We start from the raw sequence: 22,102 nt of genomic DNA on the forward strand, positions 1-22,102 counted from the left end.
ACTATACTCAAAAGTACTACGAAACCTGATAGAAAATTATATTAAAGACAAACAACCCGAAGAACAAGCGGGATTTAGGGCCGGAGGCTCCACTATGGATAATATTTTCACATTAAAAATTGAAATGGAAAAACGAGTGCAGAGAAATAGAGAAACCCATATAGCTTTAATAGATTTGGAAAAAGCATATGATAGTATGCCGATCTCCCAACTATGGATAGAAATGGGTAACTTAAAAATAAACCCAATTCTTATTAACACCACTCAAAAATATTACGAACAAAACTTTGCAAGAATTAAAATGGGACAAGAAATCACCTTTCCTTTTCAAACAACAAAGGGACTAAGACAAGGCTGCTGTCTGTCACCCACCTTATTTAAAATCTATTTGGACAGATCCTTAGTGAAATGGGTAAAAAAATGTAGAAACATGGGAATAACGGTGGAAGAAAACGCGCTATATACACTTTTCTTTGCGGATGACCAGGTAGTAATTGCCGAAGACAGCTACGATCTTAGCTATATGGTAAGAAAACTGCAAGAAGAATATGAGGTGGCAGGTCTAAACATGAGTATGACAAAATGTGAATATCTCTCAGTGGGAACAGATGAAATATGTGACCTAGTTTTGGAAGACGACAAAATCAAAGGCGTGCAATCCTGTAAATATTTGGGGGTCATTTTCAACAAGAAGCGAAATAGCGCATATGAAATCAGGGAAAGAATAAACAAGGGCAGAGCAGCGACCCGTGCCTTAAACTCTCTTCTCTGGCAAAAAACAATTCGACGAGAAACCAAAAAACACATTTACGGTAGTATAGTCCAAAGTATTACACTTTACGGTTCGGAAGTATGGGACGTCACCAAAGCTAATAGAAACAAACTTATGACGACAAAAATGGATTATCTGAAACGAAGCTGCGGTAGATCGAAACTGGAGAGAGTTAGAAACGAACAAATAAACGAAATGAAAATGGATCGAAATATCAATGATGACATAGAAAGAAAACAATTAATCTAGAAGTCTAGCCTAGAAGACTACTGGAATAGATCCCTCCTGAAAGAAAAAAGAGAGGACGACCACGGAGAAGTTGGCGCAACGATATTGATGAAGCAATGGCGGCAAGAGACTTAGAAGAGGTAACTGCACATGACAGAAAAAGATGGAAATTGGGGGCGGAGAAGCGGCGACAGCCGTAATCAATCTGTTATTAAAAAAAAATGTGGTCAACAGCTCTTTTCGTCTTGTATTTTTAACAAAACGTCCTGATTAGTAACGTGGTCGGTATAAGGTATCTTCAGCATTCGACGATAAAGTCACATTTCGAAAGCCTTAATTTTCTTGCAGATAGCGTCTGTGAGAGTCCACGACTCAACTCCGTATAACAGTATAGCATTGATATAACATCGTAGTAACCTGATATTTTACCCTTATTTGATAGCTTAGCCATTTTTTTAAATGCAGATGTTGCTTTGTCTATCCTACATTTGCTTTCTAAGGAATGGTCCCAATTTTCATTGAAGTTCATACCAAGGTAGGTGTATGTTTTTACCCTTTCTATCGGTTGTACAATCATACTTATCTTTGGTTATGGTAATCCAGCTGCCGATTTTCAGTGCTAGATTTTATATGCCACTCATATTTAGGAGGTATCCTACTATGCCCTACGTGGGAAGACGCCCGATAGAATAATCTAATAAAAAACTCATAGAAACAATGTACATAACTTTCTGCAATTTGTAATAAAGCATAAGAGAGTAAAGACGTGCTTAAAATTCAACATCAAAGAGTGAGTGACTTGGATTAAATCTTTAAAAACCTCTAGTTGTTTTCTGTCATACTAACTGTACTTTTTCTGAAGCATAGTTAGAGGCATATAGTTATTTTGATTTATTTTGGTTTATTATCTCGTAATCATGCATCATTTGTTCCCATTCTTTCTTCTGTTAGTTGTCTGTGTAGTTAAGGTGGTAGGCTGTTTTAACATCTTTCACATATGATCTCTAATTTATTCATCATCATCGTTCTGGCTTTACAACACTGCGTGGATCCTAGCCTCCTTAAGAATTGCTCTCCAGTCGTCCCTATCTGTCGTTTTTCTCCGCCAAGCACGTATTCCGAAGTTGTATCGTCTTCTCCACACTCTATTGTCATTCAGTGCTCCATAGATTCGCTTTAGTACTTTTCTTTCGAAACATCCTAACATGTTTTCATCATTTTTTGTTAGAGTCCAAATCTGTGAACCATATGGTAGGACTGGCCGTATTATAATTGTGGATTTAAGGAGATTGAGCCCAAAATAGCATCTGTTGGCCGTGCAAATTCTGCGGTTTATCTCTACGGTAGTATTATTTTCAGTGTTAAGGAGCGCTCCCAGGTATACAAATTCGTTCACTGTTCGATGACGTCGTTTTCTATAACAAGTGGTCGTAGGATTTGTGGTTGCATGCTTATTTTCATATACTTCGTTTTGTTGGTGTTTATTATTACGACTATTCTTTTAATGCTACATACTCCTCTCATACAGCGTTTTCCGTTCTCCCAACAATATTGATATTATCAGCATAGGCCAGGATTTGCACTGAATTATTATATATTGAACCAGTGGTTGTGATTTGTGACATACGTATTACTTTTTCCAGAGCCAGATTGAACAGTATACCAAAGAGGAGGTCTCCCTGGCGCATTTGTTTTAAAAGGTTCAGACAGTTCCCCCTGAATTCGTACTCTACATTCAACTTTTTTAAGAGTTAGTCTTGTTAATGTAGTCTATAAATATGTGATGAGTATCAATGCCATATTTTAGTGTTTTTTCAAAAATTTGTTTCACGGATTTACCACGTCTGAAACCAGCCTGGTATTTTCCTACTATCCGTTCTGCATATGGTGCCATACGATGACATAGCACTGTGGAAAATATTTTATTCGCTGCATTTAGAAGCGTAATTTCTCTGTGGTTAGAGAATTCAAAGATATCTTCTTTTTTGTGTATGGTGCAAAATATTCCAATATTCCAATCATTGGGGAGGGATTTCTGTGTCCATATTTCTTTTATCGGCTACTGTAATGCCATTATTTTATCAAGGCTACCTTCTTTATATAGTTCAGCTGGGAGATTATCTATTCCGGGTGATTTGTTTCTGGCTAGCTTTTTAACTGCATCTTTAACTTCAAGAATCGTTGGTGGTTCCTCTTCCCCCTCGTCTGTTTCACTCACCTCATCTCTTTCGTCTTCCAGGTTTTCCTCTTCTTCCTCTATATTAAGTGCCTGGTTATAGTATTCCACCCATCTATTCAATACATCTTCCCTTGTTGTTAATAGGTCGCCATTCTGACTTCTGCATTGTCTTGTATATATATATATATATATATATATATATATATATATATATATACATATATATGTATGAACTCCTAAGTGGAGCATAGAGCTTCAGTGAAAACGCGCCATCGGGTTCTATTTTGCGCTAAGGCCTTCACCTCATTCCAAGACTTTCCTTGGCCTCTTATCTCGTCCATGATGGATCTTCTCCAAGTTTGTACTGGGCGACCACTTTTTCTTTTCCCTTGGGGATTCCACTCTAGGGCAGTCTTTGCGATACTGGAACTATTTTTTCGGAGTGTGTGACCGATCCAACCCCACTTTCTGGACTTAATTTCATTTTGTACCCTCTTTTGTTCGGTCAGGTGTAGCAGATCTTCGTTTTACTGATGGTGACGTTCGTGATGGTGTTACGCCAGAATATACGAACAATTCTTCGTAGACATTTGTTAACAAAGACCTGCAGTTTGTCTGTGAGGGTGTTTGTCACTTTCCAGGTTTCACATCCGTAGAGTAGAACAGACATGACATTTGATTGGAATATTCGGATCTTTGTCCTTGTAGTATACTCGCCAGATCTCCAAACAGGGTTGAGCGTGCTGATAGCTTGTTGGGCTTTTCGTATCTTCATACGAATATCGTCTTCTGTACCTCCGTTTTTTGTTATGACACTTCCAATCTGCATGTTGTCGATAGTAAATAGCGTGTTGTTCCTTGCATTTATTCTCATGGACTTGGTTTTACTAATATTGATTTTCAAACCTATTTTATTGGCTTCAGTGGAAAGTGTTTCCAATTATTAAAGCCAGATCTTGGAACCTTTGACCTAATAGGCAGATATCGCCCGCGTATTCTAGATCGCTTAGGCATGTGGTTAACGTCCATTGTATCCCTCTTGTGTCGGAGTCTAGTTTGGAGAGAACGTACTCTATAGCTATGTTAAAAAGAAACGGAGAAAGCACGCATCCCTGTCTAACACCAGTAAGTACGTCGAATTCGTCACTGTTGATCCCATTGTGTGTCACGCTGCATTTCGCATCAGTACCTAGTGACTTTATAATAGAAATTATTTTTTGCGGGATGTTTCTTAGCCCTAAAATTTTCCATACAGCAGCGTGAGACAAGCTATTAAAGGCACTATCAAAATCAACAAAAATCATGTATAGGGGTGTGTTCCATTCAAGCGATTGTTCCATTATTAACCTCATAGTATTAATGTGGTCTATGCAGGAGGATTCTGGTCTAAAGCCTGCTTGATTAGCTCGAAACTCAACCTTGTTTGTTATTCTTTTCAGTATGATGGTCGTGAAAATTTTATTTATGACAGTAAGCAAGGTTATTCCTCTCCAATTTTTGCCATACCTCTCGGATTATGGGGAGCAAAAGTTCAGCAGTTAGATGCGGATCAGCTTTAAGTATTTCAGCAGCAATGTTATCGATTCCCGGTGACTTGTTGTTTCTCAGAGATTTGATAGCTGTTATTATCTCCGTTTTGGAAGGGGCCTCGCAAGAAATATGCAAGTCTATATTCTGCGGGTTTTCGACAATTTCGTCTGCGTTATCTCTGGGAATACCTAGCATCTCCTGAAAATGCTCTTTCTATCTCTCTACTTGGTCATCTGTTGTAGTAAGTAATTCGCCTGTCTTGGATCTTACAATGTTCGAACAGTTGGACCCTTTTTGTGTTAATCGTCTAGTAATTTGGTAAAGCTCCCTAGTTCTGTTGTGTTGTGCAGCTGTTTCTGCTTGTTTTGCCAGTTCTCCAGCCCACCTTCTTTTGTCTCTTCTTGCTTTTCTTTTAGCATTGTCTTGTGGTTGCCTTGAATTATTTTCTGTTGATGTTAACTTTCTTATAGAATGCTCCGAATTCTTTCTCTGCGTTGAGGTTTTCTATATATTTAAGTTCTTCATTTAGGTGGTTTCGTTTTTTTCTTTTGTTTATCAGCTTTTCTTCTCTTCTCTTTGTCTGTTAATTCTCTACAGTTGTTCTAGTCCTTCGAGTAAGCATCTTTCTGTAGGCTTCATTTTTTTCTTTTGTTGTGTTCTTGCATTCATCGTCAAACCAATGATTTTTACGGGCACAAATTTCTCTTCCTATATCCTCTTTCGCTGCTGCTTCAATGTCTTGCTTTATTCTGGTCCAGTAGTAATCTATATATGTCTGGCCTTCTTCATTTACATTTTGATTCCTTAGCCTGTTGGTGATGTTTTCCGAGTACCGTTCTTCAATGGTCGCATCTCTCAGCTTTTGCACATTCCATTTTTTTGTATCCATTTTATTTTCTTTATTAGTGTTTGAAATTCTATCCCTATATGTTGAGACCACTAGGCAAGGATCTGAGTCTATGTTTGCGCCTCTATAGGTTACCTTGTGTATGTTCTTGTGTTCACAATAGGTGCTATCGACTGCCATATTGAGTGCTGCTGCTAAGTTTATCAGTCGTAATCCATTGTCGCTATCGCTTATGTTGTGTAGGCTATGCTTTCCTATCGTGCGCACGAAAACTCGCTCTCGTCCTACTCTTGCATTCATGTCACATCTTAATGTCATTTCTGGGATATCTCCTATAGGCTTGCTCCAGGTCTTCGAAGAACTGTTCTTTTATTTCGCCTGGTTTGTCATCAGTTGGGACATGTGTATTGATCAAACTGTAATTAAAGAAATTCCCTTCTAAGCCCAAATAGCACATTCTTTGACTGTAGGCTTTAAAGTCAATAATAAGGCCTTTTGTTCTTCGGTTTACAATAAATCCCACCCCATCTATATATTCGCTTTCATTGCAGCTGTAATATATGAAATGGGCCACTCTTGTCAAGAGTGCCAGTTCCCGTCCACCGCATTTTCTGCAGTGCTAAAACATCTACTTTGTATGTGTTCACTATGTCTAGTAAAGATGTGAGTTCTCCAGTTCGGTACAGGGTTCGGATATTCCATGTTCCTAATCTTAATTCCATTTTTCGTTTGCAGAGTCGTCGTCGTGAGTTCCGTCCGGCTAATAGTTCCTGAGGTTCCGTAACATTGTTTTTTTACAGGAAGAGATTGTCAGTCTGTAGCCCAACCCAAAACCTGGAGGGCAAGAGACTCTTTGTTAGGGTTGCCATACCTTAGTGTGTTTTGGTTCGTGGTTGGTATTTTTATTTCCCAACTATCCACCGGTCCTATGACTGGTTAGGGCGTTCCTCTATCCACCACCTGGGGACGTGTCCGATGGGAGGCAGAGAACTCCCCACGGATATCTTATTTATTAGCTTCTAGCTATTCTCATGGTTTGGTAGAATAGAAAGATATAGCTTATATTATGTAGATAGTAGCAAAAATATGCACTAGTAAAATGGTAAAATATATCAAGAAAAACATGGAAAGTCTTAACCAAAGCTTAAGAATAAAACCAAATTTTTTCTTGCACTGCTCCCTTCTCTTACGTTCTCAGAAAACTTCATTTTATTTTTTTTTTTTTGTTCAGTCTATATCAATATTTTTTCTACATTTCTAGAAATTATAAAATTTCATTTACAGCTTAGAAAATGGAATTAAACTTAATATACTTTTTTGTTGTTTCAGAGCCATAATTTAACTGTAAGACCCTCAGCTATGTTCACACTTCCAAGGATAATGTCAAGAACAGAACAAATTAAATTTTTACAATATTTGAGTACTGGATTGGATAATAGAATTCCTATAAGAATTTTCCAAAGATTCAAAAAAATATTTCAACAAAATGTCAAGAGAGGAAGGTAAACAGCAACCGTTTCTCTCATTACTACCAACAAGTTTATTTAGTTTAAAATTTTTGATTATCTATTCATAAAAACTAGATTGACTACCAATAATATTACTGCTTTAAATAAATTTCTGAATAGTTCGACAACTAATGGAAGTAATATGAAGCGAAATGATTTTACTTATAGTATAGTTTCAAAATTGTGGGTACTAAATTCCAAGAAATGGTGATTAGCGATTAGCGGTTGGTCTTCTTTTTTTTTATATGGCTTCGGCAGTTTGCCATACAGCCAGTTACATGATCTTTTAATCTCATTAGGTACAGTAAAAAGTTTTTGAGTTATTTGCAATCGAATAGACTAAAATAGATAAAAATATATAACATACACAGGAGAACTAGGCCACGGTAAATAGGATTAAACATATAAAGGAGAGAAAACAAAGGTAAAAAGTAAAAACCAATTTTTTTTTTAACTAAAGAAAAATATTACATTTGGTCAAAAAATCGATTATGCAATCGTAAATTAATCTATTTTGAGTCGCTAGGGCAGATAAAACGTTAAACGGAGATTTACCGGTAATACGAACTATATTATTATATAATAAGGTGGATTCCAAATTATATTTGGCACAACCAAAAATTACATGATCTAGGTCACCTTCTACTCCACATTCCACACAGTTTTTACTCTCGATCACATGAATCCTTGCAAGATGAGCAGGAAAACAAGCATGTCCAAATTTAAGCCTAGATATGGTTGTTATATAACGCCTAGGGACATTATAAGTTCTGTGCCAATGTGCAACAAAGAAGTGTATCTATTTGGGTTGGTAAAACAAAACTCAGACCATAGGTCACTCCATTTATATTTTAAAACTGCCTTGCGTGAAGCAACCAAATCAGAAATACTGGGTAGAAATTCTGTGGTATCCACTGAATAAATACTTAATTTGGCTAGTTGGTCCACATGTTCATTATGTTTAATTCCACTGTGTGCTTTGGCCCATATAAATATCACATTTTTTTTATTTTCCTTAAAGTGTTTAACTAATTTTTTAATTAATATTATGTAGGGATTGGAGTATGTGGTTGGAACAAAAGGTTGGTTAATGGCTGTGAGAACTGACATGGAATCTGAAACAATAATAACGGAGGAATCTCTGTTAGAAACAAAAAGTAGGGCTTGATATATGGCAATTGCTTCCGCACTAAATATGGAAATATTTGCTTTTAATTTGAACATTTTTTCTACCTTCTCCATGGGGATGTAAAAGGCACATCCTGTACCATCTTCTGATTTGGAGGCATCCGTGTAGATAGTACTGTAGTAATCCCAATTGGATAAGATGCTTGTTATAATGTTGTTATTTGCTCTTCCAGTGTTAACATAATTTGGTTTAATAAATTTAACGCTATAAAAAAGAGCTTCAAAATCATTTATATCTGTGTGTGATTTTAAATTAATAGCTTCATCAGCACAAACTGTGTTTTCTCTAAGAGCTTCACATAGGGTTGGAGAATTTTTCTTAATCCAATATTTATTCGTTAAATCATAATTGTTTAAATTTGTTAATTCGGTATAAAGAAAAGTGTTCTGGTGTTTAATTTTCAGTAAAAATTTTTCGGCCAAGAAATGTCTTCTAAGAGAAATTGGAGGCTCACGTGCTTCAACATAAAGGGGCTCAATAGGAGTTGTCTTCATGGCACCAATACAGATACGCAAACACTGGTTTATAAATATGTTTAATTTGTTTAGTAAGTTCTTGCTGGCAGATCCATATAACCAACATCCATAATCTATGATAGAGCGAATGTAAGTTCTATAAAAAAGTAAGGAAGTCTGAACATCTGTTCCCCACCAAGTTTTAGTTGTCATTTTCAGAAAGTTTAGGCCTTTTTCACATCTATTTAACATATATTCTATGTGAAATTTCCATGTGAGCTTGTGATCCAGTATAATGCCCAAATATTTAATTACCTTTTTAAAAGGAATTTCTCGCTGTTTTACTATAAATGTTTCGATATTGGGAATATTATGTCTACTGAAAATGGTCACTGCTGATTTTGTGGCCGACAGCTGAAGGTGATTTTCTTCCAACCATATTTCTACAACGTTGTAGGTATCCATTAAAAATCCAAAAGCTTCATCTCTCTTCTTTGTTTCACAGTAAATGCAGAAGTCATCTGCATATTGGATGATCTTAAAAGGATATTTTTCCAACTTTAATTTATGTAGGTCAGCTGTGTATAAATTGAAAAGAAAAGGACTTAAGACAGCTCCTTGTGGAATTCCTGTAAAAACATATCTTGGGCCTAATAAATGGGTGTTAAAATCCCTGAAATAAACATGTCTTTCTGAATATAATCCCATAATAGCATACACTATTGCCTTAGGAATGTTAAAATCAATAATCATTTTTTTACTCAAAATATTTAAGTTTAAGGTGTCATATGCTTTCTCAATAGCAATAAAAATTGTTGGAAGAAAGTTATTTCTAGAGAAATTATTTTGAATATTTGTTACTAAGGTTGTAAGTGCATCTAGCGTACCCACTCCTCTTTTGTATGCAAATTGACAGGGCGTAAGCTGGTCTTTTTTATGTAGCCACCATTCCAGCCTATGTTTTATCATACGTTCGAAAGTTTTTTGCACACATGATAGCAGAGAAATTGGTCTATAAGAATGGGCCAAGTTAGGGTCTTTACCTTGTTTAGGAATCGGTGTGATTATACACCATAAATGCATAGCAAAAGTGCCATGCATTTTTGGTATGCAAGAAAATTATCTTTTGTGGGGTTTTCTTTGTATACTTGCAGTACATGTTTCCTTTCAGAAATTATGTTGTCACATTCTGCATCCCACCAAGGTGAAGGTGTTCGATTTTTGCACTTAAACGGTCTGTATTCTTTTAAAGTTCTTTGTGCCGCATTATTTATGCAATTGATTAAGAATGCATATTTTTCTTTGGTGGTTGGATATTCTGCATCAGTAAAGTTATAAAAGTAGTCTTCCACAAACTCTTTATATTGTTCCCAATTAGCTCCTTTTAGGTTCCATCTATATCGCGGAATTGTGATGTCCTGCGGAATTTGCTGCATTGCAAGAGTTATTTTTATCATAAAATGATTCGATCCAAGTGTGTCAGAGTAAACTGCCCAATCTATATCACTAGCTACGTCCGAGGAGCAAAAGGTAACATCTATCATAGAATCATTGCATCCTGGCCGGGTAATACACGTGGGTTCGCCAGTATTCATAACTACAAAATCACAATTATTGCTTGCTTCAATGAGTTGTTTACCAATAGAATCGTTTTTATGGGATCCCCAAGTAGCATGATGCGCGTTAAAATCCCCACCAATAATACATGGAGTTGAAAACTGCGAAAAAATATTTACCCAATTAGTTGTGTTGGTTTTAATATCCGGTGACCTATAAACGGAAATTATACTTAAAGTTTTATTGTTGAATTTGATATTAATACCACAAACAAGAAGATCTACATTAAAATTGGAAACTATGCTTAATTCTAGGTGTGAAATCGACTTTTTGACCAAAATGCAAATTCCTGAAAAACCATCTTGTCTATCTTTACGAATTACATTATAACCTACGAAACTATATACTTTTTTGGGTTTAAACCATGTTTCACTTATTATTGCTACATCAATATTATTATTTACAAGATAATGCATTAGACTATTTTATTCGAAACAGCAGAACGTGCATTCCACTGACAAATATTTAATGTCTTTGGTAATGGAGTGAAGGTTACTTTTTACATGTGTCCTCCAACACTTTATTTATTCCTGTTTGAATTAAATCATTATTCAAATTTTTGATATCTTCAATGGTATGAATACCTTTTAAAAATTCAACTATAAAATCTGCAATTGACTTTACAATGTTTTTGTTATTTAAATTTTGATAATTTGGTGGATTATTATTTCGAGGCAGTGGTTGATTAGGGCCAAACTGAAACGGAAACATCGGTTGTGGAGGAGGAGTGTCATTAGAAATTCGACGTTTTTTATTGCTATGGCCGGTAGGACTTCGTGTAGGATGGGTGGGCAAAACGTAATTGCTATTATTCTTAAAATTTGAGTGTAAAAGGGAGTTAGAATTTCCAGACTTAGATTCAATCGCTGGTAAAGGCGGAAAATTGGAATTGGATAAAATAGAAAAACTATTGTTTACAGATATACCAGAATAAGACATTTCACAATATTCTTTTGCCTCAATAAAGGAAATATTTTGTTCAACCATAACATTCTTAATTTTACGTTGTTTTTCATAATGAGGACATTTTCTTGAAATAGAAACGTGGTCATTTGTTTTACAATATAAACAGCGAATTTCTGAATCGTGACAAACATGATTTTCAGCTTTTACATTACTACACTTAATACATAACTCTTCAATATTTTTACATTGCCTAGAAATGTGACCATAGCGTAGACATCTGAAGCACTGTGTAACTCTGCTAAAAAACCGCTCCACCGAAAAATATACACTATTTATTGAAATATAATTAGGTAAAGTGTTCCCTTCAAAAGTTACAATAATGGTTTTTTTGGGGACATACTGTATATCACCATCCTTTTCTATTCTACGATGTGTACGTTTAACATCAACTACTGTTGAAGGAGATTTCATGTTATCTAAAATATATTTCGTATCGAATTGACTATCGATATCTTTTATCAAACCCTTAATTTCTAATAAATGATTTGGCATAAACGCTACAAGATCATTTTCTGATAAAAGAGGATTGTTTACTAAAGCATTGGCATCAGAACATGTTTTTAGACTAACTTTTATTCTATTTTTTCCAACAGATCTAATTTGGTTAATATTGTTAACATTTAGTTTTTTGTGTAAGATATCTCCCACAAATAAGGGATGAAGACGACCGGCATTTTCAATATTTTTTCGTTCGATAAAAACACAAATATTACTCAAATTATACTTATCTCCATTTCTTAGATTAAAAACTTTAGGTGTTTTATTTTGTTTATTAATATCCTTTTCGTTATCACTAATGACCTGACGACTGGTTTCAGCTGTTGTCTCAGAACTTAAAGTGGTATCCATGTCTTGTACGGGGACCGATAAATAATTTTCTAACTCCGCATCACTTTTAGAGTTATTTGCACTCATTGTCTGGTTAATAGTTACACCTAACGACGTCTTTCTTTTTAAAGCTTCCCCCATTTAGGGGGGAGCTATTTACACTCCGTACACGTTAACCACCGTACCACTCCGTTGGCTACCTGAATGGGAATCTTGAATACTTATTAATTGTAATATAACTATTAAATACTGTTTAATATACACACAATTATTAAAAACTAATAGGAGAACTTTTAATTATCAAGTTTAACTTTGACAGTTATTTGACAATGTTTGGTCTTCCAGTGCCGTACAAAACAATTTGTAATAGTTATAGGTATCACTACTTGTATTGTCCATAAGTACATATAATCCTTTTTCGACCCGTCAACCTTAAGTCCTCTTTCCTCAATATCCCTTCTCCAACACTCCAACATTTTTTTGATCTCGTCCACTAACACGATATCATCCGCAAAAAGCATTGATCAAGGAGCCACCTTCCTTAACTTCTCTGTCAGTACACAAGCCTTACTTTGGTGTACGCTGCCTCATACATATCCTTTCCGAGCCTTGCGTATTTCTCAGGAAGCTATTTCTCTCTCATACGTCTACATAGCTCTTATCTAGGAACTGTGTCGCACTTCATCTCAAGATCTATAAATACCAATTGTAGCTCTCTTTTTTCTCGTCGTATTTCTCTATCAACTGTCTCAAAGCAAATAAAGCATCGATGTCTCTTTCCTTAATCTTTGCTCTACAGTCCCTCCCAAATTAATGTTCACAATGTGTGACATTAACTTTATCCCTCTATAGTTCTGACTATAGAGGAATATCCCACTTATCATTTGCTACAACACATCAACATCTTCCTCTCCTAGAGCCTTCCAAACCTCCACAGATATTCCATCAGATCATAATGCTTTACCATTCTTCATCCTATTTAAAGCCTCGACAATCTCATCTCTCGTTATTCCCGGTAGTACATTCTCGTTTGAGGTTCCGCATCCTCAGCCTCAGGCTATCCTCCTCAAGGCATAAATCAAAATTGATGCCTTGGTGGACGCTAGAACATTTTTAACACAAAACCTCGAAATTTACGCCGGCAAGCAGCCTGAAGGACCATATCAACTACCCAACAATGCAGCTAGTGTAGTAAAAAGACTTATACGAACCGTACGTGGAACCGGGTGAAATGTAACAACGGATTACTTTTCTCTGTACCCTTAGCCAACTCTTTAGTGATCGATCATTGGTTGATTGGCAACGATAGGTACTTTTCGTAAAAGCAACCAAAAAATTCGACCTGAGTTGATAAATTTAAAAGGAAGACCTTTATGTAGTATCATGTTTGCATATGGTGACGACGGAAACAAGTGTTTACTTGTATCATATGTGTAAAAAAAAATAAGAATATATTATTGTTTTCAACACTACACAGCGATGGTCTTATTGATGAAAACACCAAATAACATAGCATGAAGTCAGAGATTATTACTGATTACAACCTAGAGGATGTTGTTGATAAAGTAAAGGCAGAATCCTCGGTGACTAGTTTAGCAATCGCTGACCGTTTACTGTTTTTTGCAGCCTACTAAATATTTCAACTATCAACAGCCAAATAATTTACACTAATATTGTAATATCTCGAAGAAGCTACATTGCAGAGCTTGGCAATCAACTTTTAATGTCCTATCTTCAACGACGTTCCATTATTCCAAATCTGCCTTTTCAGTTGAACTTAGAATCCGAAATATAACCGGAGAAACGCCATCGGTTACTGCAATTATAAAACCAATATGTTCTTTTTACCCTGTAAGAAAGAACAGGCTTACCCAACATTATTGTACTAACTTTTAAATGTAAGTTTATCGGTTTTTGTGAGTTAATAGCCAATAAACTTAACCAACAAGTTCTACTAATGACTCATTTATTATACCCATATGTTAAATAAAATCTAACACGCGGGTGATAATCTAATTTTTGAGGGAAGAGTGATGGAAGGTTAGTCCGCCGATCCTGAGTTAAGTCCTTTGATGACTTGTCCCTTGCTTTAGCGATGCTATATAACCTTTTCATCCCATCAAGGGTTTCCAAGTCTTCATACAGCTTTACAGACGATCTCTCCTTAGCAGTACCTACTGCGCGCTTATGTTCCTCTCTTTTAGACCTCTGTCTAGCCTCTTTCTTCTCACTAATCTGTTACCCTTCATCGTTTTACCTCTAAATAATTCTTTGTCGGTAGGACCCTACCAGGCTAGGCCCTTTACCAGATGTTTTTCGTAGCACTTTCTCTCCCACTTATGCCACAACTTTGCTCTTGGCTTCTACAATTTTTATTTTTCTTAATAAAATAAGAAATGTGGTTTAAAACAGTGCTAATTTTGTACTCGTTTTTTTTTTTACAAAAAACATTTTTATAATATATAGATTTGCATCCTACTTTTAATTTCTGGCGCTTAATCCGTTATTGCATAATTGGTCCAATTAAACTTCCCGTATGGTAAATATATTAATACTTTGTAGATATTCTGCTAAAGAAGATATGCAAATATTGGAATTTATGAGCAAAACCATGTCATGGAGACCTTATAAGGATTTAGGGATTTTACTAAATCGTACTACGAAATCGGTCGAGGATAGAGCCAGGACATTGCTGGAGGGTGCAAAAAATGTCCGCTGGGATATTGTCATGGCTGAACGGCTTATCAAAGCATTATTGGAGGCCACAGGTAAGTTAGTGTATATATATATATATATATATATATATATATATATATATATATATATATATATATATATATATATAGTGCTAGTCAAAAGGCCGTTCCCCCCGTCGTATCTTTTGAACGGTTATTGTTATAATAGTGAAATTTGGAGGGAGGTAATAAACAGACGTAGGCTTCTCAACTAGTTATAACAGGTGACGTAATAGTGACAGATGACGTTACAGCGCCACTGTGACAGATAATTTTAAATGGGACCTTATGGCAAGTGATACCTCGTTTGAAAGATATTGAAAATACCTATTTAGTCATAGTACTTTTGTTTGACTTTATGCTCATTTTGATGAATAAATTAAATAAATACTAACTAAACTAAAATTGTATCTTCTCATTGAATTAATAAATATTTAACAACCAGTTCTTGTAGTAAGTGTTCAAAATATCTTTCTACTTCCTGACAGTACTGCATCCTCTTGCCGTAATCGTTCAAATGTGTCGGGGGAAATTGCCTACATTCTTCAACAATTCGTTGTTTCAAAATGTCAATATTGTGGCTTGCTGTAGCGTAAACTTTAGATTTCAGTTATCCCCACAGAAAAAAATCTAATGGTGTGAGGTCCGGTGACCGAGCTGGCTATTCTATCGTACCTCGTCGTCAAATCTATTTACCACGATATTCCTTATCTAGGTAACGTCTTACTGCACCATAATGGTGTGCAGGAGCATCATCTTGTTGAAACGTTATTTCCAAGTTGCCGAATTCATCTAGAATCTAGATTATCCTCCAGAATTTCAAGTATTAACGGTTCAATTGCATTTGTAACATCTCCAGATACACTTCACCGGTTAAGTTAGTATTGGGAAAAACAGGCCCAATTATGTGGTTTCCCAAAATGCCTGCCCAAACATTTTTTTTTTTTTTTTGGAAATTGAGTATGTGTTTCACGAAAGACGTGAGGATTTGTGTCACTCCAATACCTCACATTGTCACATTGTGTGTGTTAACATTTCCATTGAGAGAAAAAGCACTTTTGTCACTAAAACAAATTATTTTTATGTAATCAGGCTGTTGGTGAATTTTATTGGGCATATTTTTACAGAATTCTGGTCTTCGGTCGGGGTCATCATCTGAAAGTTGGTGCACAATTTTTAATTTGTATGGATGAAATTTGTTTCCAGCCAACACTCGGTGTACTGTCTTTTGACTGATTCCATAGATAGATGCAACTTGGGCTATAGAAGAAGTAGGGTTCACTACCATTTCTGAAATTATGTCAATTTTTTTGTAATCACTAATTGTTGGTCGACCAGATCGTTTGACATCTTGAACACTACCTGTTTGTTTAAACTTCCGAAGAAGCTTTCTCAAATAAGCTCTCGATATAGGACGATCGGGTTACCTCTCATTAAAAGGACGTTCCGTTGCATTGAAATTATTTTCGTATTCACCAATTAGTAACACAGCTGCTACTTTGTCGGATACAGTACGTACCATTCTGCTTTGTAAAAATTTAAACGTCTCGTTAAGCAATAATTAAACTAAATATTATCTAAGAACAATTAACTAAAAACAACTTGACTAAACTAAACAGAAACTAAATATTTAGGTATAAACGCGTTTACAAAAAAAAAGTAACTAGAGAATTGACTAAACTAAGCAGAAACAGAAACTAAATATTGAACTATAAACGCTTTTGCAAACTAAAAACAACTAGAGAATTGAGAACACAGACACAAGAACCACTTATGGAATAAAATTTTCTGTGTCCTTATTTTAGAAAATAATAAAAAACGTTGAGATACCTTAACTTTTAAATTTAAATGTGCAACTTTTTAAACATAAATTTGAATGTACAAGGTGATCCACGCAAGTCTGGCATAGTCCTTAATCTGTATTTTAAATGAAACACCCTGTATATTTGTATGTTTTTAAAAGCTCCTTAACAACTCGATCTCTTCTTCTTCTTCTTCGCGCGACTAGGATTACTCCTGTTTGTCTGCCTCTTATTCTGTTTCAGTCGTTGTTGACTGTACATTATCTTTCCACCTTTTTGGCGGCCTTCCAACGGGTCTTCTGCTATACGGCTTGTTGTTTTTACAGATGTTCGCTAATCTATCTGGTCCCTTCGGTTTACATGTTCGTTCCAGTTTTATTTTTCTTGTTTTTATCCACCTGTTAATATTTTGAATTTTGCATTGTTCGCGTATATTTCTGTTGGTTTGTCTGTCTCTTAATGATATGCCCGCTATTGATCTTAATACTTTCATTTCGATATTGTTGATTTGTTGTTTCGTCTTTCTTGTATCGGTCCTTGTCTCCGCTGCATATGTTAGGATTGGTCTTACTGTTGTCTTGTATACTTTCATTTTGCTTTCCGTGGTCAGATATTTGTTTCTCCATATGGTTTCTCGGAGACAACCACTTACTCTTGCCGCTTTTGATGCTTGCCTTGTGGTCTCTGTTCTTATATCCCTCTCACTAGTGATTTCTACTCCTAGGTAATTGAATTTCATTACTTGTTCTACAATTTTGCCGTCTATTTCTAGTTTGCATCTACGCGGCTCTTTACTGATCACTATACATTTAGTTTTTTCTACTGATATTCTCATATTAAGTTTGTTTGCTGTAATATTGAAGGTGTGGAGCTGCCTTTGTAGGTTATCTTCGTTATCAGCAATTAGTACTGCATCATCGGCATAGCATAGTATCGTGATTTTATGCGCTCCCATGTGATATCCGTGTCGTTTGTTGTTGTTTATTGAATAACAATGGGCTGAGCGAGTCTCCTTGGCGAATTCCTCGTTTTAGTTCTATGCATTCTGTTTCCCCTGTTGGCATTATAACTCTGGTCTTGTTGTTCTTGTTAATTTCATTAATTGTCCTTATTATCTGATGGTCTATTTGTTCAGCTTGTAATAAATTTAAGATGTCATTTCGCTTCACCCTGTCAAAAGCACTTTTTAAATCTACAAAGCACATGTATGCTGGTTTTCCATATTCAATAGACTTCTCTATTATTTGTCTGATAATAAAAATTGCGTCTATTGTGCTGCGGTTCTTCCGGAAGCCTTGTTGTTCATCTGCCATGTTCGCTTTTTCCTCGATTTTATCTTTTATGACTGCCGTTAACAATTTTAATGTACTATTCATCAGACTAATGCCTCTATCTAAACCTGATCTCAACGAACTATATCATGTAGGGTCTATTATGAATAATACAAGGTGAAATTTTGAAATTAAGTATAATTTTCTTCAAGGCAATTAATTCATAGAATACCCGAGGTAATTAATTGGATTACATTAAAATAAATGCTCAAAATGTTCTCCTCCTTGTTGTTGGCAATAACACAGTCTCCTATAAAACTCGTTCCGAACTTTGTTTAAAGTTTGAGGTGAAATATTCCGTATTTCTGTAGTTATCCTTTCTTTGAGGTCTTCTTTGCTAGTTGGTTGTGTTGCATATACTTTGTTCTTGAGATAACCCCACAGAAATAAATCCAAAGGCGTAAGATCTGGCGACCTAGCTGGCCACTCAATAGTACCAGTTTGTCCAATCCATTTATTGAAGAAGATTGCACTCAAGTAATTTCTCACCATTAAAGCATAATGGAGTGTTGCACCGTCCTGCTGGAACCAGACAGTTTCATGCGGTAGGGTCGGATATATTGGTTTGGGATATAAGTTAGCCAACTGAGGGAAAACATCGTCTCTTAGCATGTTTAAATATTTTTCCGCTGTCAAATTATCATCTACAAATATAGAACCAATAATATGATCTCCTATAATACCTGCCCAAACATTCAACTTTTGAGGATACTGAGTGTGTGTCTCACGCATCCAATGAGGATTCTCCGCTGACCAATATCTACAGTTTTGTCGGTTTACCTCTCCGTTCAATGTAAATGTTTATTCATCAGAAAAAAGAATTGTATATATATTTAGGGATTCTACAGTATTCACTGCCTTCCCTCGCTCAACCGTTTCCATCTCTCTCTGTTGTTCCATTCTCCATCGCCTAGTCCTCTCTTACTCATGGCGTCGTCTACTTCGTTCCTCCAGGATTTTCGGGGTCGTCCTCTTTTCCTCCTTCCTATGGGGCTCCATTCGGTTATTCTCTTTATTTGATAAAGAGAATAACGAATTAAAACGAGAAAAAGAATTGTGCCAAGAGTTATTTCATTTGTGTTAATTTTATCCATCATTTTTTGCAGAAATCCATTCTACGATCTGGGTCGTCTTCTGTTAGCTCCTGCACAAAAGTCAATTTATATGGATGAAGTTTTTCTTCATGAAGACACCTTAGGACAGTTGTGTGACTCACATTATTTTGACGTGCAATTTGACGTGAACTTGACGTTGGATTATCTGCGACACTTAACAAAATATCCACTTTCACCTCATCTTCAATGAAGTTCGGTTTTCTTTTTAATGGTTTGACATGTCCTAGTTCTCTGAATTGTGCATAAATTTTAGACACAGTACCTTGTGCAATATTAGGCAACTGAGGATACCTCTGATTATCTAAGTTTGCTACTTCAACTTGACTTCTACAATTCTCCCCGTAACCGATCATCATTAAAATCTCAATTCGGTGGGTCTCAGTTAAATATTTCATTTTTATTTCTGCAAGAAATTAGCTTTTAATTACGAATTTATTATTTTAATGTAAAATGTCAACACACCAACAACTGATTGATAACAATCCGCATTATTTACCGATTTAGTTTAATTAGCAGACTACCTAGATAGTTTTTACCTATTCATGCCAAAAAATGTTAACAGGGTTACTAAACAGAAATTTCCCCCAATATACTTAGAGTAGAAGTGTATTGTCTGTATTTTGCTAATTTAAAATAATTCCATAACACGTGATAAATTATTAATTTCAAAATTTCACCTTGTAATATTCATTATAGACCCTACATGATATATAGTTCGTTGAAATCAGGTTGTTAGGAATCTTTTAAAAACATAAAAATATACAGGGTGTTTCATTAAAAATAAGGATTATGGACTATGCCAGACTTGCGTGGATCACCCTGTACATTTGAATTTATATTTAAAAAACGCACATTTAAATTTAAAAGTTAACGTGTCCCAGAGTTTTTTATTATTTTCTATATTATTATCTATCTTATAAGGACACAAACAATTTTATTCCATAAGTAGTTTCCACACTGTATAAATAACGACCATTCTCCAAAAAAAATATGACATTACTAAATGAATTGAAACAAATTTGATCTATTGACATCCAGTGTTGCCTAATGTATAAAATTTCTCTATGAAGTTACAATAAGTAAATTTCACGGAACCTTAGGAAACTGGCGCTTGATTTAAAAATAATGGAAGTCGAGTACGCACTGACTTGTCCGGAAAACGCACTTAGCCCTCCTTACTTAAAATACCCTTTAAAATTTAAAAATACAGAAAGGTATGAAGCTCCGCGCTAGTTACAGTACCGCCTGCTCTTCAACTTTCTTATTAATATAACTTGTTATTTTTAAACATCTTATGTAGTTAATATAATGATTAAGTTTACTATTTAAAGATATTTATTTATATTTTCATAATTTCATATAAATACAATTACTAAAACATTTTAAAAATTTTCATATTTATACAGTCACGGCCACAGAGTTCATTTGTGTACCTAACGAGGAGGTGGCCGTTAAGTATACAAAATGTCAAAACTGACCATAATTTGTTATTTTGATTTTTGAAGTGATTCATAATTTCAAAATACAGCAGCATTGTATGAAACTACATCAAGTCATAGATCGCTAAAATGTTAAAAGGCAGACATTAACTAATTGAAAGTTTATTAATTATATTTATTGTTCATTAGATTTTTAATGAATTTTGTTTTTTGAAAAATTGCTTATTATTTTTTATTGGGACAAAAGAGTTACATTAATATCTGTACCCCGAGGTAAAGGACACTATGTCCATTTTCTTACTTTTTCAGGAAAGCAGTTTTAATATTTTTTAATTTTTAATCAGTAAATACTCAAATGTTTCTTATATTTAACCAACATTAATGTGTTATTCCTGCGTGTATAATCGTATTTCTTTCAATGAAGTGTTATATACCTGAAGTTTACCTTTCATTATATAATTTTTTTTTAAATGTGTAGTTGGACATAGTGTCGTTTACCTCTAACAACTTTTTTAAATAATGTGGCATTGCATGTTAAGGTCTTTACGAAATAAACAATACAAACACATTAAACAGCGTATACTATTATTTTATTAGAGACGACTATTATAATTTTATAATAATTAAGTAAAATTATAGACGACTCAAAGTCTCAAAATTGTTAAAGAGGCTCCATGTCATCCTTATCCTCTTGAGGCTAATCGTTTGTGGCTACATCGCTGTGTGTTTTGATAAAATTTTGATAAAACGCATGACAAACCGACGGAACAAAGGCAATAGTGCAATTAAGTCATTGCACTTTTGTTTTTTGATTGGTAATGGGATTACTGAGACTTGATTTAATTGAGCTGGAAACGTTACTTGCTGTCTTCGATACCTCATGAAGTCCACCTCATACATATTTTGATTATTGAAATGGTCTTATAAAATAGCTGTCCAATCTGTTCTTGTTGGACTTGTAGGAAAACACATGTTGACAGTAGAAGAGACTCTTTGTTAACATTCTTTTTTCTACTCACAAAAGGTGGATTAGGTGACAGTTTCTTATCGAACAGCGTTTTGAAGTTTTTGAAATCTGCAAGTTCCATATTGTGCACTGTGTATTTACCTGATGTTTGCCCAACTAGTTGTTGACAGTCCCATGGTGTTAAAATGGCCAAATTGGAGAGTTTCTTTCTTTTTCTCTCGATCAAAGCATGAACACTGTCTGCTTCCATATGTGTGTGCCCTTTCATTAAAAAATTTTGAGTGATCGTCTTTATTTGAGGGTACGTCATTAAAAAAAAACAGACAAAATTCTTTACCAGTAACAAAAACATTCTAACTGATACTTCTATTTTAACGGTAGGTACAGAAAATGTAGGTACTATTTGAAATTCTGAGACCTATACAAAAGAATGTACAATATACTTCTTTTACCCTATGACGGCCGAGATGTAATTAAGATATGATCAGTGGGTCGTTAATATTTAATTCCGATCGGTTGAAAAGTAAAAATATTTAATTTCCTGTATTTTATGTTCAGTAATAAAATTGGATTTTACTGTATCAAAGGCAAATA

General features: G+C 35.0%; 1 protein-coding gene across 1 annotated transcript in view; it reads left to right on the top strand.

Annotated features, from left to right (window-relative positions):
• LOC140450322 (uncharacterized) overlaps nt 1-22,102 on the top strand; it is a 74,457-nt gene that overhangs the window by 31,312 nt on the left and 21,043 nt on the right. Inside the window, exons 3-4 of the mRNA XM_072543899.1 lie at nt 6,886-7,058; nt 14,682-14,887. Coding sequence (XP_072400000.1) covers nt 6,886-7,058; nt 14,682-14,887 — 379 coding nt within the window. The remainder of the gene's footprint in view (nt 1-6,885; nt 7,059-14,681; nt 14,888-22,102) is intronic.

This window comes from Diabrotica undecimpunctata, chromosome 9, assembly GCF_040954645.1.
Source record: "Diabrotica undecimpunctata isolate CICGRU chromosome 9, icDiaUnde3, whole genome shotgun sequence".
Taxonomy (NCBI): domain Eukaryota; kingdom Metazoa; phylum Arthropoda; class Insecta; order Coleoptera; family Chrysomelidae; genus Diabrotica; species Diabrotica undecimpunctata.